Source organism: Apteryx rowi, unplaced genomic scaffold (genome assembly GCF_003343035.1).
Source record: "Apteryx rowi isolate R43461 unplaced genomic scaffold, aptRow1 scaffold_119, whole genome shotgun sequence".
Classification (NCBI taxonomy): Eukaryota; Metazoa; Chordata; class Aves; order Apterygiformes; family Apterygidae; genus Apteryx; species Apteryx rowi.
Window position 1 is genome coordinate 1,313,421 of NW_020447408.1, and position 17,350 is coordinate 1,330,770.

General features: G+C 51.1%; 1 protein-coding gene across 2 annotated transcripts in view; it reads right to left on the reverse strand.

Moving 5' to 3' along the window:
• The window catches only part of PRKCB (protein kinase C beta), a 140,210-nt gene that overhangs the window by 122,276 nt on the left and 584 nt on the right, over window positions 1-17,350 (reverse strand). For both annotated transcript variants that reach the window (XM_026086027.1, XM_026086018.1), the window contains exon 2: window positions 17,188-17,219. In XM_026086027.1, the coding sequence (XP_025941812.1) occupies window positions 17,188-17,219 (32 nt within the window). The remainder of the gene's footprint in view (window positions 1-17,187; window positions 17,220-17,350) is intronic.

Consider the following 17,350-nt stretch of genomic DNA (forward strand, 5'->3'; position numbering starts at 1 on the left):
CACAGCGTTGCAAGAGCTCCGAGCTCTGCGCRTCCCGCTCATTAAACACAAGTGGCTGCAGGAGAAAATATGAAAACAAAAACACTGCCTAAGAACACAAGCCTCAAAAGCATACCCAAAGGGTTAGTTTCTGTAGAGAGAGGGAAAAAAAGTACTCCGCTTCGTGCTGCTGAGGGGTGCTGGCTTGACTGCACCGGGGGAACGGGTGCTCTTACAGGAGGAGAGGGCGCTTCTCGCTCCGAAGACGCGGCTTGCACAGTCACAGGCGTCTCCCGCCCCGAGTGCAAGACGYGCAAGAGAAAGGGCGCTGCCACCGCACGGCAAGCGCTCTGTTTGCAGACAAAACCCGCCGTTCAGCGGCAGCGATGCCCTGCAACTTCCCGTGCGCCTYGTCCTCCCACCTCAGCCACGCACGTGCTCCCCGGCGCTGCGGAGGCATGCCTGCTGCGCGGGAGGCGCCGCCGAGCAGACTGGCACCTTCGAGCCCGGAGAGCCGTTCTGCCGTACGCGCRTTCACGTGCAACGCGGAGGTGTGGATGCAGTATGCGGATGCAACCACAGCTCTGAAAGCAGCGGATGCCTCTCGGGCTGGGAGCGCCGCCGGACAGGCGCACGTCAGGCATCCTACAACGAGCAAGTGGGTCAGCAAGGGACAAGCATCGCTGCCGCTTGGTTTCAAGAAGGGATTCTCCTCCAAAGAGGGTGATGGCTACTCAGGCAACCAACACCTCCGAGGAAGCAGAGGATCCCTCATCAGCAGCGCTGTCAAATGCAGCCAGACATCCGAGCAGACGCACGGCACAACATCGGCGCTGAGCAGCAAGCGGTTCACGCTAGCCTGAGGAGGAGAGGGGCACGGGGGCAGAGCCGGGCAGGACCAGTCGCATCGGGACCTCCGTCACTCAGCCGTCTGCATGATTCAACACTCCTCTATYGGCGCCCAAGCTCGCTCCGCTTCTGCGGAAGTCCATCTGGCCCTGCAGGAAGGCTGCCTCCAGGCTCGAAGCCGTGAGGACCGTGCCCGTAAGYGGGAGGCACTGAGATGCCACGGGGAGCGTGTGCCGCTTCTGCTGCCAACCAACCCGTTAGCACGTTTGCTGGCTCCGTGGAAGCCACCGGTGGAAAGGAGCACCGCTCTCCGCTCCCCTCTCCCCCCCGTTGCTTTCTTCACTAACCAGTCAACACCACCATCCCAGGTTTTCCAAGCGTTCCAGGGCTTGGCTGAGGAGGGTGAAGCCACCTCCCACCCCTTTGCTTCCCCCTTCAGAAGTTACCAGATCAGCCACATTATTTTGAACCATCTCTAAATGCTGACATACCACTAGTTACTCACATGATTTTCCTCTCGCTTTTTAAAGAAGTATTTTTGTTTCACTCTGACATGGTGGAAGAAAAATTACACCCAATCAGCTTGCGATAAGGGAGGAACTTGCAGCAGAACTGTGCAGTCTGAAGCACACAGCARCCAAGGCACCAGATTCAGGAATAAGATAAGTCGGTATACCCCAGAGCTAGGAGGTGGCCCCAATTGCTGCCAGACGTAGTCTATTTGCAGCRTTACACCAACGTACAGAGACTGAATGGAGGGAAGCGTTACCAATCAAGTTTGGGAAAAGGAGTACTCCATTCAAATCTCCATGGTCTGGGACCTGGAAAAGGTCCAGAAAGGGAAAAAAAAAAAGATCAAAGATATGAAATTGCACGTGGGGAATTACTGAGTGGGCAGAACCCTTCAACCTGAAGGAGGGACAACTTAGGGAGCCCARGATAAAGCCTACAACAGCATGCCTGGTGAGAAGGGGGCAGTAAGGACTGGTAGCTTATKGTCTCTTCCAGTACAAGAGCTAGAGGCCATCAAATGAAGCTAGTGACAGCAAGGCCCAAAAGCAAACGAAAGAGGGCAATTGCTCAGGCTATGAGAGACCCAGAGAGCTCCTCGCTCATGCGAGTCCGTGCAGACTTTGGGTCAGGTAGGTAGCACAGTCAAACCATGAGAAGCATCAAGACACCAAAACTCAAGCTATGTTGTATAAAGTTCATTTTACTGGTTCTAAAGTAAAGTATCTGAAAGGCAATTCATAGGTAACTATTGGATTCAGTATTTCTTTACAAGAATTGCAGCCTTATAATTTCTGCAATTAGAAAGGGAGTTCTTCTACAGTGATCTAAAATAGAAGTTTTTGTCATAAATTACTAGCTTTCACTCCCTTCATACCTGAGCTTAAACTGAAACTTAAATGGAAATTTACAGGAGAACTAGAAAGTGAGTCAGTCTGCCCTTCGCAACAGTTCATTTATTCTCATCCTCTTGGACTCAGTTAACAGTAACACTAGAGAAAATAAGTTTCTTCAAAATTTCCAAAACCCAGAACTGGGGGAGTTAGTTCTGAAAAGAAACTTGTCTGTGTCTTTGAAGCATCAGCAACACCTGCAGGAGGAATCGCCGGGCAGGGACGCTCTGCTCCGATTTCTGTTCCTGTTCAGTCAGCCGCTCCGGGAGGCAGGGATATCCTCCAGCCCTGTCCTGCACTGCTTAGGACATACTTTCCCATCCAATGTCAAGGAGGTATAGTCAGCACATTATGTCACACAGCTACTACCCCGTTTTTTCCTACCCACACAAGGGAATGATTCCCGTACCAGCCTGGGGAAAYGGTTAAGACAGATCTAAAATATAAACATCTTGCCTAGTAATTTTGTTACTTGGGCCAAACTGTAGCCTTGCTGAAGGCAAAATAAATTTTGTCTTCTGAAGTTTGCACATTGTGAGGCAAAATGGCTGGAGATTTAACTTGCATTTGGGACAGGAACTGCAACCACTTGCAGCTGAGCTTTAGCAGATATTCAAAGGGGGGGGGGGAGGAAAATCAGTGATACAGATTAGATCCTTTCAGAAAGTTTCCCAAGCAAGCTGAAGAGTTTGTCATGAGAAAAAAACCAGCCTCAGGTTCTCGATAGCCCATCCGAGCAGAGTCCCCGCGAGAGCCTGCAACCCCCGTGCCAAGCCCTGCCGAGGAGCGGGCAACACCTCGCTGCAGAGGCAGCCGGGTCCGTCCTGCAACCATCTGTTCTCACATAAACCCTTGGTGATAAAGCAATGGCCTTCAACTACTGAACATGTGAGAGTCAGCTGGCTGTCCTCGTCTGTTGGGGARCACAGATGCGGAAAGTCCAGGGCAACACCCAGTCCAAGGTTACGGAGGCGCTCTCTCTTTTTGCGCTGGTGATGCTCAGCATCAGCTCGTGCAAGCTGACAACAGAGGCAGAAACAAAAGTTTGGAGGATGTGTTTCAAAGGGACTTATTTTCAAGCACCAGCAGAACTCGGATTCAGAAAACATGCTGCAAAGCCTCCCATGCAGATACATGTTTTCCGAGTATTCAGGTCAATAGARGGACTGCTGTTAGACACAAAAAAATTTCTTTTTAGGTATCTAATAGGGGAGAATTTAATTCTGCTGCAATGTTAAGAAAAGCAAGCCATTTCTCATGCAGTATTTGATGACAGTTCTTGTCCACAGCTGGCAGACAAGTATTCTCTTCCCTTACAGCAGAGTTAGAACAGCAAAACATAGAAGAACTCAAACTCTAAACTGTTCTGCATTAAGGCAGATATTCATATAGTTCAGGGGAGGAGGAAATTTGAACTGTATAGTTTGAAGTTACTTCAGAAAGATTAAATGTCTACAAGGATTTAGTACTCAACGCAAATGCAAATCACCATAATGGTTTCCCAAGCAAATGAGCTATCGTTACATTTTTTCCAGTCCAGCAGTATCTTACTCTGAAGATCTAATAGCAGCCCTACTGAGCAGCTGCTAATTAAAGCCTCCCCTCCTGCCAAAACCCCAGATTCGGAGTCTCTAAATGACCCAGTAAGTGAGACTTTTTTCCACCTCGAAGCCCTAGGAGACACTAGGTCACCGAAGATGCGCTCTTACCACCGCGCGTGGTTGTACATTCGCCCACGCTCTACGCAGCGACGGTGTCTAGGTGGCCAGGACGGAGGGGTAACGCGGACCGACACCCTTGGTACCTCCCTCCGCTACGCGACACGAAAGCGTTCAAAGGTTCAAAGACGCGGCACCGCAGCGCATCCCGCCCGGGCACGGGTCCCCYCCATCCCTCCGCATCGCCTCCAGGCCACCGCCGGTCCTGACGCAGAGCCGCATGGTCAGCGAGCCCCTTCCTTCCTTCCTTCCCTCCAGGCTCCCCGTTTCCGCTTTCCTTTCGCCAGGTGCCCTTACAGCCGCGGCCATCGGGGTCGGCGCCGGAGGCACCCGCTCCCCGGGCTGACGCGCGTCCTCCAGCTCGCCCCTACCGCGCGGCGACACGGAGCGGCTCCGGGGGCCTGGAAGGACTTGCAAGACGAGACACGGCCCCAGCACGCTCGACGGCAAGACGCCCAGAAGCGAGACCTTCGCTTGTTTCAGCACGAGCRCCCTCCTTCCACCCCGCTAAGGAGTCGCTGTTGAGGGCGTCAGGGCTGCGGGGCAGGACACCAGCTTTCTCCCTTTGACTCGGGGTCACATCCCCAAGGATGATAACTCAACATGAAGGCAGAAGGCTCCTGGGACAAAGCAGCGCCAGCCTCCGAGGTGGACGGCTCGCAGGACGAGCCGCCAGACCGCAGAGGCGCGGACGCTGACGTCCGAGGCAGGGAAGACGCCCAGAAGCGTACCCTCCACGTCAGCTCGGCCGCCACAAGCATCGCCGCTCTACTCGCAGAATAACTCGCTACTGCTGGAGACCCACAAGCCTCATTTCCAGAAGGCTTTGGCCCTAAGGCCGAGGCAAACAAACAAAAATTTGGAAGTTAATGGTCTGAGCTATCGAGATGGCATTTAGACGCATGACCACACAAACATGAATTAGTTCCGTTTTATGCCAATTCCTAGAGCAGAAACAGAAAAGCAGCAGAATCTTCTGTGGCACACTAAAAAAAAATAGAGGGTAAAGCGGTCCGGTCTGGTCCTCTACTCCCCTCAGAGTTGTCCCCTCTTGCCAGCTCTACGATTCTCCACGTTCAATTACAGCTATGGCAGGAGAGACCACTTGGCTCTGATCAGTCCAGGAAGAGCCAGTTATTCCATCAACCTCTTCAGAAACTAATTGAACATGGAGCAGCTGATAATCTTTCCCTCAAAAGCTGTTTTCGTGAAGAAGCCCATGCAAAGATTGAAGGAGGCAAGGATAAAATTAAGCTCGTAGCAAAGTTAATCTCAACGATGACGACATAGCAAAGGGTGTTCCACAGTAAAAACGGCTCCTGGAGCTCAACACCAGGCTATAAATAACAGTTCGGAGGATTATTTCAAGCTGTGCATAAATCTCCCATCAGTATGAGAAAGGGGACAATATAGTGACTTAGCCTGAAGGCACCGGAGGGATAGGAATTGCCGGAGACACAGCGGCTCCAGCACCGTACCCCGAGATTCAAGGCGGCGAGCTTCGCGGGGACCACACCGCCCCTCTTGGAAGCTCGCTGGCGCGACTGCGGCTACGCTCTGCTCTTTGGTGGGAAAGCCGCATTTCTCTCTCTCGGGAGAGCCTGGCGATGCAGGTTGTGCCATTTTTATTGCTTTGTTAAACCTTTTCATCTTGGCTAGGTTAACGGCAAGTTACGGAGTATTTCTAAATCTTTGCCCCCCCAACCAAGTTAAAGCGCTTGGTGTGATGAATGCAAAGAAAAAGAAAAAAAATAAAATAAAAACAGATCACTGCCTCTTCAGGGTGGGCACAATATTAACCACCTGGACAAGCAGCCTCGTTTCGCTTGCAAGGCAAGTGTGACGGTCCCCCGCCGAGTAAAACACCAAGAGGTAACGATCTCTGAATCAGCCTCTCCCCAAACCGTCGCGCTCACAAAGGCAACAGATCCTGAGACGTGGTAAATAATGACTTTGCACTGCGTCAGGAGCTAATCCACTCAGTGATGCAAATTGAATTCGTGGGCCACTTCCCCCTCACTCCAGCTTCTCTCTGATATTATAAAACAACGTTAGTACCGACTCCCCTGACTTCACAGCTTTGTCACCGAACAAAGTTGCATTAAGCCATTCACAACACCAGGAAGACTTTCGCTTCTCTTCACAACCTCTCTTCTTCATTCTTCTATAATTGGAAATCATGAAAATGCATTTGTTCATGTGCTAAGTGTCAACTATGACATGTGCTTGCTGTTCAGGCCAGAATAAAGGTATTTAGCTGTTCCCTCTAAAGGTGAAGCTATTACCGCGACATCGTTTCACGTGGCAACCCGAGCTGACAAGGAATCCACCGGCATGATCAGCTGAAACGCACCGACGTCACGGGTTAGGAGGAAGGGGAGCGTCTGGAGGCCGTGATTCAGGCATTACAATCTTTGTGAGCCTCCCCGTCGCCGACTACGTACCAAACGTAGGCAGACCGCAGCAAGAGGCAAGAGACGGGACTACGGAAAACTGAGGTTTTTAAATAAGATGCCCAACTGATGGCAAACAGGGCTGTCCCAAGCAACTAGCTGTTTCCATCACCCCCAAGGGAGCACGCATGCTTGCCTAAACTCACCTTGCGATCCCCGCACGTGTCTCGGGTGAGCCTGGCCGCGCCGGCGACCGCGAGCCCTGCTCCAGCCCAGCCGCTCCCACGACTTACCTGCAAAGCCCCGTTTCCCCCCCGTTTCCCTATCCACCCCGGAATTCACCGCTTCTGCACCCTGCTTGGAGCTAGTACGATTTTCTTGCTTAGAATATTTTTTCTGAGGACTTGGCACTTCCACCCAAGCAGGAAAGTTCACAAGCAGTCACTCTCTGGAAAAGTGCAGATTTAGCCGGATACACAAGAGCCAACGTAGCTGGAAGCGTACCGTAATGCACCTCGGGTTAACAGCTCCAGTAACTTGCGTGCACTACAGCCTGTTACTGTCGGGTCTTTTGGCAGCACTGCCTGTACAGCTAGGATTAGCAGTAAGTATATTCTGTTTGTAGTATTTACACAAGATGCATAAATCTGGCACAAAAGCGAGATTTAAAAATGGAAACAAATTATTTAAAATGAAAAGATGTAGCTCAGACGCATTAAATACTTAACACTTGATGCACTTCAGCTGCGGCAGGAAGAATTTAGCCATGGTGGCACGTGCGCTCGCAGAAATTAAGCTCCAAAACCACGAGGTTAATAAGGTTGCAGGTGTTCACCCCAGAACACTTGTCAGAGCTGCTTTTCCTACACGACAGGAAAAAGCAGGACAGCTATAAACAGCTGAGGAAGCCAGCCCAAACCCCTCAAACGCAAACAGTTTGAGCGGAGCCACAATTATGCCTCAGGTCAACTACGAGCCACAAAGAACCGGCCAGATAACACGCACGCTTTCTGACGGCGCACGCCATCCACAGCGGCTTGCGAGCAACCCTCTCGGCTAACACGTGCCAGCAGATACACTGTGCAGGCTACCGAAGGACGCAGGAGCAGCAGCAAGGAAAAACCACGTCTTAGTTAATAGCATTTATCAACACATAACAGGAGAGTAACTATTGCTATACTCCAAGTCTGCCAAGCTCTGTAAAGTCACCAAAAGAGAGGCACTTTGTAAAAAAGGACAGAAAGCGACTGGCTTCCATAGCACAAGGAAGAGTAACCTCTTCTCAGGAAGAGGACGATGAGCCCTATTCCGCCTCGCGCCGAGCGTTAAACTGCAGCAGACGCGGCTGCAGGGGAACCGTCCCGAGTGATTTATGCATTGCAGATCAGCATGCAGCCAGCAGGCAATACCCATCGCTGCCAGCAGATCCTAAGCTGAAGGATACTGGCAGCGCGCAGCTTAATCTGCACAGTGGAGCTGCATGAATACATCTGCCACGGTTTCACAAAATGCATTTCCTTTTAAAGAGAAACGGGAGCCACGCTGGAAGCAATGGCGCGAGTTGAGTTACTGTAGGATGTACGACCCCCCTATGGATTGGTCTTGCCTCCTCCCATATCTACTAACAGCTAAATAATCCTCAAAAGGAAAAGGAGGACTACTGCTTTCAAATTACCCATTTATTTAATTATACACAATTCAGGCGGCCTGCTCGTAAGGAGAACATTTTTGTTTATTTTATTTTTCCAACGGAGGCTGGTCTAACAGCAGGGCTAATAAACCACTCGCAGCCTGTACTGAGGTAACCAGAAAAGAGAGGACGGAGTTCCAGCAAGAGTCGCAAGCCGCGGAGATCCTCCTCCGCTCGAGGCATGCCCCACACCAGCCCCGGCAGCGGGAGCCCCTCTCCAGCGCCAGGCATCCCGCCGGCTCCTGCTGCTCCCCCGAGCAAGCGCAGGGCTTTGCTCGTTCTCCCCTTACAAACCTGCAGAAATATTTCTTAGGGGACAGCAGCTGTTTTAGGAGGCAACAGCCTCTGAGCATCTCATGGTGCATGGCACCGACCACCACCAGGACCCAAGCCAAACGGGCAACCTCAAAACAGGAGAAAGCTCCTTGGCTGGAGTCATCTCTTCGCTTCAGCCGTTCCAGTCAAGCCCCGAGCGCTTGCACCACGCGGACCCTGCACAAGGAGCAAGCGTTCAGGCTCTTCAGCACACCAAAGCCAGCTTTGGCTCAGCTCCCCCATCCAGCTCTCGACAGTCACTGCTGGAAACTGCGGCAGCAGCTTGCTGCAGTCTAAGCCGTTTGCTGCCCATCAGGGCTCCGCTCTTTGGGATGAGACACGATGGAGTGGGCTGACCAAACCCCCCGGGGAGAGGCCCCCACGGCTGCTTCTCTGCGTGCTGCCGGAGGAGCCCTTGCCGCTCCGGTAAACGCAGCCAAGCACTCGACTGCTTGTGCCCTTGCACAGCGTCGGGCGCGACGGCGAGCAGAGCACAGCTCGCTGGCCGGGAACGCTGCCTTCCCGGGAAGAGCTGCAGCCAGAAGAGCTACTTGTGGGAATTGCTTCTGTTTAATGCAAAGAATTTGGCTGCTGCAGAGCGACACACAACTGAAGCTTTCTTCCTCTCTTTCCCCCCCCCCATCCCTCCCACAGCTTTTGTGGAAAACTGACTCTTTGCCGACGGCTATTCCAGCCTGGCAGGACAGGGCCGGCCGGAGTGAAGTCTCCCCCCACCCCAAAAGCGCTTTCTTTCCTGGGTGCATCGACAATAGTCCCAGTGTTCGGGAAACACTCCCTAACATTAGCTCCGATGGGAGCGAACAGCTTTGGGGAGACCTTCATCTTCATTCACTGGGTCCTTGTTTGAAGGACAGCGACATTTATTGAACCCATTTTACATCTCTGCTGGTAACCTAGCCCCTCTCCCTCCGCCCGCCCCCCCGTCTGCTTTGCCCCAGGGGACTCCTGGCCAAGCCACAGCAATCCCCGACACCCACCAACCCTGGCTGGGTGGACCGTGGGGTGGGAAAAGCAGTCTCGAGCCGACACGCTCTTTCCTGCCTCCCCTGAAGCAACCCATTTCCATGGCTTGGAGGCAGGGAAGCAGCAGCCCATGGATATTCCTTCCCAGAGGGGACGGTGAAACCCAAGGGACAGTCTTCATTTCTTACTGCACTTGTGCCTGGACACCCTGGCCCCATTTCTCTGTTCGGATACAACATTTCAGTGCAATAGTTGAATTCTGGGGAGTCATTGCAAGGTTCCTGCCCTGACGAGCGCAGTAGCTTTGGCTCCAGCAAGAGCTTCTGCCACCGTTCGAGGTCCAGGCTTATGCCGACATGCAGGATGAACAAGCGATCTGCCTCACCATGTTTATCACAGCGTCACGCGCAGAACGAGGAGGGTCTGCGGAGCGCTGCACGCTCCCTCCTCCCTCTCCCCTTCGCCTGGCTCTCAGAGACAAGGTGCGCAGCCGTCATAGGCAATGCAAGGGACACTGGTGACTGCAACGCAGGACAACACAAAGACATCGCAGCGGAGACCTCAGGCAGCACCCAGGGTCACGGTGCAAGGAGCCCTGCTTCTGCGGTGATGTTTGTCGCCTTTGTTAAGAGCGAGCCCTGTGCAGATCTGCCTTGCATTTGCAACTCTTGAACAAAATGAGGAACACGCTGCCCTCAAGACCTACAGTCACACCTCTCCTACAGAGAGCTTGTTACTCACCTTCTCTAAACGGCTCTACTTTATGGACTTTCAGAATAATGATTCACGAAGCAAGACGAGAGGAATTAATCGCGCAGCACTTCAAACACCCTCCACTGCTGTTCTGCGTTGTCCTTCACGCCAGAGCCTTATCACATGCACAGAAAGGCTACCAGCCCACGGCCAGACTCTGGCAGGTCCAGAGCTCTGTTTATGTTAATGTGTAGCACTAATCCTCTGCACAGCTGGCTTCTGCAGGAAAAAAATCCACCCAAACATTTCTCTTGGGCAAAATCCCATCCCACCCACCATCATATCCCTTCTCATTACCACGCACATTCGAATCAGAACAGGAGACAGCACTTTAACATTTCCCTTCTGATTGTACACTTTTTAATTACATGTTCCAAGCAGTTCTGCCCTGAACTATATTAGGGGCACAGTTAGAAGTGAATTTCTTAGTCACAGCGATCATGAGACTTATTTGCTGATAAATCCAAAGCAGGACTGGATAGCATTGATGAATGTTTCAAGCATTTTTACAGATTTTTTTTTTTTTCTTTTCAAATGAACTTAGAGGAACGATGAGCTATGCTGGCCAGTTGGGGGAAGGACTGCGACACACCAGACAGGCCAAACTCCTCTAGCCTGAGCTTCTAGATAAACCCCAGTAAGTTAACAGAATTCGAGCCAGATTTTAAGAAGAGATTCAAACCCATCTCCTGTTTTGCACCAGGAATCAAATATGCATGGTCTTGTCCTGTTTTGCAGCCCCAGCACCTTCCGCCAGAGCCGAGACAGGCAAGCGCGCAGGCACAGATCAGAGCGCCAAGACAAGGGCCAAGGGAGGCACGACCAGATCTGCTGCGCGGTCAGTCAGACGCCCGCGGTCACGGCAGCATGGAGCTCGAGCTGGGCAGCACGGAGCCGGCACCGCGTTGGCACAGCCTCGCTGCCTCCAGCATCCACGCTAGCTAGTTTAAGACACGATCTGAAGGCTCGTCACTCGTTGCAGCGCAGACGTACCCACTCCTCCGGCACCCAGGACTACCGGGTGCAAAACTGCAAGGAGAACACAAGCGTGGCCTGCTCTGTATTCTAGCATGTGTTTGGAAGAGCGATCTTTGCAGGCCTGGCTGCAGCAGTGGTCAGCACCGGCCCTGGAGCAAGGAGCCAACCACTGCCCCATCCAACCAGCCACGCGCTCATGGCCACCGCTTGGGTGCCTGGCGCCCTTCGTGCAGTGCCCTGAGCCACAGCGCTGGAGAAGGAAGAACACAAGCTTCCTGCTCGTGTAAGGATGCCCCGCCACCCTTGCAGGAGCCCCGGGTGCAATAAGCATCCGTAGGATTGCGTGCAACTTCAGCCGAACGTCCCTGCTCTCGATTAGCATGCATCCAGAAAAGCCTGTATCATTTGCTCAAAGGTCTCCTTAGGGACAGCCCAGGCATTAGATTTCACTGGAAGGCTCGATGACTTGAGAATAATAATCACGGAGGCTCAGCTACCGGGCTGGTTTAGACCCTGCAAGCGGCAGGCACCAGCGAGACTCGGCACGCGCCCACCCGCTGCCCCCGCGGCGCAGGAGCCCCGTGCGGGGCCAGCCCAGGCAAACCCCCTTTTCCCAGCTTCCTATTTCTGACGGCGGCCAGCAACGCGCACCGAGGGAAGGAAGCGGACCGCTCAGTTATCAGAGCCTAAGATCATTTTAGCATGGCAGCTATCACAGCAGATGAGAGAGAAAAATCCACCAAGCTAAACTGCAAAGGCGGAAGGGAAAGAGAAACCACGTCCACCAAGAAACTTTAAATGGACTGTTCTGCGCTGTAAGGAGATACGAAGAGGGCTTAACATATCAAGTGATCCCTGCTGAACCTGATAGCCACAGACCCTACGCAGCGAAAGGTTGCTGCAATTTCAGATTTCCTTTCAAGGCATACCTCCTTCCTCAGTTGCTTTTCTGAACTGCTAGTATTAGAGCAGGAAAGAGCAGCATTAGGGAAACCACCTCAGGGTACAGGCTTTGAAAGAAACTTAACCATTTGACCAAAACATAAAGGGGTACATCTTCCCATTTTCCCCGTCAGCTCTCTTTTTATTCATAATTCTGCAGAACCACAGGCCATCTGGTGCAGCGAGCAGGGGACCAGACCGACTTCCCCTTTCTATTTCTACCTGCTCCAAAGCACCACCACTGGCAGCCAAAGAATCAGGTTCCTCGTGCCCAGAGACTCCACTGTGAGAATACTGGCGATTGTATTACCACTGCAAGGCACACAAAAAAAAATCTCCAAAATTATGTTTCCAATTTCTGCAGCATTATATAATTAGCATCATTTGTGTTGCAAAAGTAATTGCAGTAACATTTTTAATTAGTCTATTTGAACACTAACGTTTCTCTAGTGTGCATAATATGTTGACACTAAATTACTGGGTTTGAGGCAACTCTGAATGATTGGAGTTTGTTTTGCTTTTGTTTCTCACTTGCTTAATACAGTCAATAAAGAGGCACATTGAAAGCCTGCATGGAGTTAATGGCGACAAACAAAACAACCTAGCATCAGTATGAGCTGCAGCTTAAGAGACCAGAACTGTTATGGGTTTCACTTCCGCCTGGAGGGCAGCAAAGATGTGGGGGAAGGAAGGGTGGGTTTTGAAGGCAGATAGCGAGAGAAATACTTGCTTAAAACCTAAGTCCTGCCTGACTTTCTCTAGCTGCTTAGTTTTTGCATCAAATGTTGAAACGAAAACACAAAATGAATGAGTACACTGGATTTGGAGGGGAGGAAGAAAACCTAGAAGAGGGAAGTATATTTTTTTTATGAAGTTTAGAAAGAGAAATGTTTGAGGAGTATCGTTGCTTACCCAGTCATAACTAGAGATAAGAAGAAAACATTTTTCCCAGAAAAGTTACTGCGCAAGATCTGAGCATCTGTTATTAAATGATGCTTTGCTCTCCCCCTCTCTCTCCAAAGGAACCAAAATCTTCTTTCCAAGATCTTTTCTGATTACTCTGCACATGTGAAAACAGTAACAGATGCAAGTTATTTTTTGCTCGTTGGTGAGAATCACATTACATGGCTCTTCACCTCTAGGTGAGCATTTCTTCCCCCTGCTCCTCCCAAATTCCTAAGGTGAAAATGCAGCCTAGCAGCTCTGACAGTGATTCCAGGTTAAGTAAATTTGGTTCTCGGTGCCTGTGCTCTCACCACAAAACCTGTAACACAACCAATACCTTGATCTGCAGCATCGGCAAGGAGACCGAGCGCTGCATGGACAGTAGGAGAAAGAGACCCCAAGGATGGCATGTAGGGAATATTAGCAGAAAAGACGGAGAGAGCTGTCAGTTCCCAGAATCTGCACATTCTGAGAATAAGACGGAAGAACGTCATTCTCTTGGGCTTCCAAACTAGCTCGTTTTCCTTTATCATTCTTAAAGCACTGCTTAGGAGAACTGAGACAGCAAAGCCATCAGCTGCAGCTTAAAGGCCACACATCATTCTTTCATGACAGTCCGCTGACAACAAGATGCTTCTCTCCCTCCTCACATTTTCCCCGGTGATAGCATCAGGCAGCTGGACCTCAAAATACAGGAAGGCGGAAGGGCAGAACACACGGATACCCCTTTCTCTTTGTCGTATGCGAGGTCACATCGCAGCCCGCGTACCTCCCAGTTCTGACAGGTCACGAGAGCATCGCCAGGAAGCCCCATCTGCACCTCGGGCTGACACGCAGCCAGCGCGTGCCGAGCTCCCTCCCAAAACGAGTTCACGTTCCCGGCAGCTCCGGGCACACCCACAGCACTCCGGCGAAATCTGCATCTTCCGACACTGCTGCGCCTGGCAGCGCAGTGATATTATATTATTCCGCAAGAATCCGCCCTGCTCCTCGGGACAGCGTGCACATAGACCTCCGGCTGCCCAGCAAAGACGTGCTTCCTCCCTTTGAGAGGGCAGTAGCCCAATAAGTTTTAAGATTTATGCAGGGAAAAGGAGATTAGCAAGCAGTTAAGTGGCATTTGCGGTACCCATTAGTATTTCAAGCTACAAAGAGCCAGCTTCTCCAAACTTCCTGCCGAAAGTCACAAGTAATGAGCTAATTAACAATCTAATTAGTGAAAATGTCCTAGAAAGAAATCAGGGCATAAGCGAAAACCTACTTAAGCAAACATGGCAATAGAAAACAGCTCAGAAATGAGACGGGCATATGTTTTAGCTATGTTTCTAGGCATCCCCTCTAAACAACGGAATAAAATAGTTGGGGAAGTTGTTAAAGTTCAACTAATCGGTATTCAATAAAGGGAGAGTTAAAAACTACAATTAAAGGCTTACTGTAAGCCACTTAGAGTTGAAGAAACAGAACCCCTAAACAAAAGTTAGTCCTGAGGTTTCTTTGTAGACATAACTTATTTATCAAATGCAACAGCAGTCGCAGCACAACACGCAGAACAACCCGAACAGTCTAGCGTTTGATGCCAGCAGAGCCTCATGAAATAGGATTCATATACGGCATGACCAACTGGTGCAAAGGATCCCAGTTTAATAGCTTGATCAACTTTGGGAGAAGGAGTAATGCCACGCACAGTGCCAGGCTTGGCACTCCTAGCTCTTTCTCCTGCCATAAAAGAAATTAAATCCCTCCTGGAGCTTTCCTTGGGTAGCTGTGATTTCAAAGCAGATGGCATGCAGTAGCAAGTTATAGCTCATGCTTGACTTTCTAACCTGGAAACGTTCTACATAGAGACACCGTGTGCCTTCCATCGTGGGATACCAACTGCAAGATGCTTTCGCGCTAATGAAGATCACACCCACAGTTTAAGTTACAGCAATCTCACTATTAAGAGCACTTTACAACGAGAGATCTCAAAACCTCACAGAAGGGGACATATGTAAAAACCCACAGAAGTTCATTGATTTAGGAAGGTATTCAAGGTAAAACTGGTCTACTCTATGTACTGCAGCCTGCAAAATTTCAGGATGCTATTGCAATACACAGTAATGTGCTTTTCGTGTTTGTAATAGCGGAATAACTTTGAAAGTGGTTTCTTAAGGCAGAAATATACGTCACAGACCAGTCGCACACCTTTGGAAAGATCACTGAGCACAGCATACTAGTGGGAATCCTACCGGTGTTACTTCAGCCTCTTAAAGACTCCTACTTCAAGGAACCGCAGGACAGAATTGCTTTGTTTAATATGGGGGGGGGGGGTAGGTCTCTACGTTTGGAGGGCAATTGCCATGCATTAGCAAGTCTGGGACTATCCTTACAAGTCCCATTTACTGACCTCATATGGAAGACTGATTTAATACTGGTTAAAAAATTTTAAACCTTGAAGCAAGTGCACAATTACAGGTTTGGACAATACTTCTTAATGGCTTGAAGAAAAACTTTTAAAAGGCACAAATTATCTGATACTGAACACTATAGGTAGAACTGAGCAAAGCACCAGAAATTAGACAGAAAGAGAGAACCCTGCTCCAGCAGCAGATGATCCCAGCTAGCCTTTTCTAGCACACTTCAAACTTCAGGGATGTTACATTTGTGTAAACATGCCTGGCATGATGCTGCATGCCCCATAAGGAAACTCAAGAAATGAATGGCTGTATAAACATAGGAAGACCCGCAACAAGAGACCTAAGCTACACAAAGCTCTTCTGAGTAACAGGATTAAACTGCCCATTTAAAAAAACTCAGCATCTGCAGCAGGTACCAGAGGTAACCATAAGCTTGAATAACACCACTAGGACATGTTTTAGCCTTCGTATCTGCTTTTTCTCTCCTTGCCATCAGTCAAGGCCTTTAGCTGAAGGTTTGGGATCGGTGATAGGGATGTTTTTGGTATTTTAAGGTATACTCTTAAGGCAGGTGGCAAGTGCTATGGATGAGTAGCAGCATGATTCAGAGATGATTTGATTGGGCTGGATTTTACTGCCTGTAAGAGCATCTGCAGGGATGCTCCCGAGAGCACCGAAGACAAGAACCGGTCCCTCCCAGCGTCTCAGCACTGCCGCCGCGTCGCGGATGCGGGCCGCAGTAACAACCCCCGTGCCCGCGCCTGCCCCAGATTCCAGGTGCAAGGCGGGCAGAGTTCGCACCTGGAGACTTGGATCCTCTGCGACACCTCACAGCTCGGCTTTTGATTCTGTGCCACGCTATAATCCAATGGGGTTTGTTTTCTGGTTCAGATACAAATGAAGTCTGCCAAGACTAGCAGCTCTTGTGATATTACAGTTATACAGGGGTTTTATTCTCATGCAAAATACCTCGTCTTGGGATTCGGCTACTCGCCAAAATGAAACTTTACCCCAAATATTCTTTAGAGCAAGATTTCAGTGCCAGCAACTACAGGTGTCAGCCGTGACAATCTCGAGCCCAGACCTTAACCTCACGCAGCTGAGGCCCACGCCATCGTAGCTAGGATTAGCTGTGCTGCCTGCAGCAGACACGACCTACAGCGTTAGGCTAGCAAAAAGAGCGCTGAGCACCCAGATAAAGTCAGGTTAGCTCATCTTAATTTCATGAGGGCACATCGTAAGTCCCTAAAAAGCCCTTCCAGAATAAAAACAAAGAATTCCGGTTGTAGTAACCTAGAAGCTGTTGCAACATATTTTGTTACAAAGCCTCACTTTTCCCCAGCAACACAACTAAGCCATTCAAGTTCTTCCAGACGGCACACCACGCCAGCGTGTACGGTTTGCCGTTAGAGCACATGTTTTCATATTAAGTACATCTAAAATGATAAACTTCCCTTTGCCTTTTTTGGGTGGACTCATCTGAGGTCTTCACCACTTATCTCCGGTAACAAAACCTGACAAGCAAGCGGCTTAAAAGCACCGACCAGTCGCTCGGTCGGTTACAAAAATGACTAAGCTGCTTCCCCGGTTTGGGCACGGCGATTCCCGTGCGGATGCTGACCGGACTCCTCTCCCTCTCCCTCGGCCGCGGCAGCGACGCTCCCCGCGGCCCCTTCCGCACCGGGCTGGAAGCGTAGGGAGGCCACGGGGGATGCGGGGTCCCGGGAGACGGGGCCAGACCCTGCCGCCCGCCCCGGGGGGGGGGGCAGGAGAGGGGCCGCAGAGGGCGGCGATCCCGGCCCGGCGGGAAGCACCCCCGGCCCCCCGCGGCGCGGCACTCACCTTGACACTGGAAGCCCTGCTTCCCGAAGCCCCTGCGGAGAGAGAGGCACCGCGTGAGCGCCACCGCCACCGGGACCGAGACCGGGACCGGACCCTGCCCGGCGCCGGCCCGCCGCTGCCCGGGACGGGGGTCCGGGGACCGCTGAGGGAGGGGGGGGGCCCC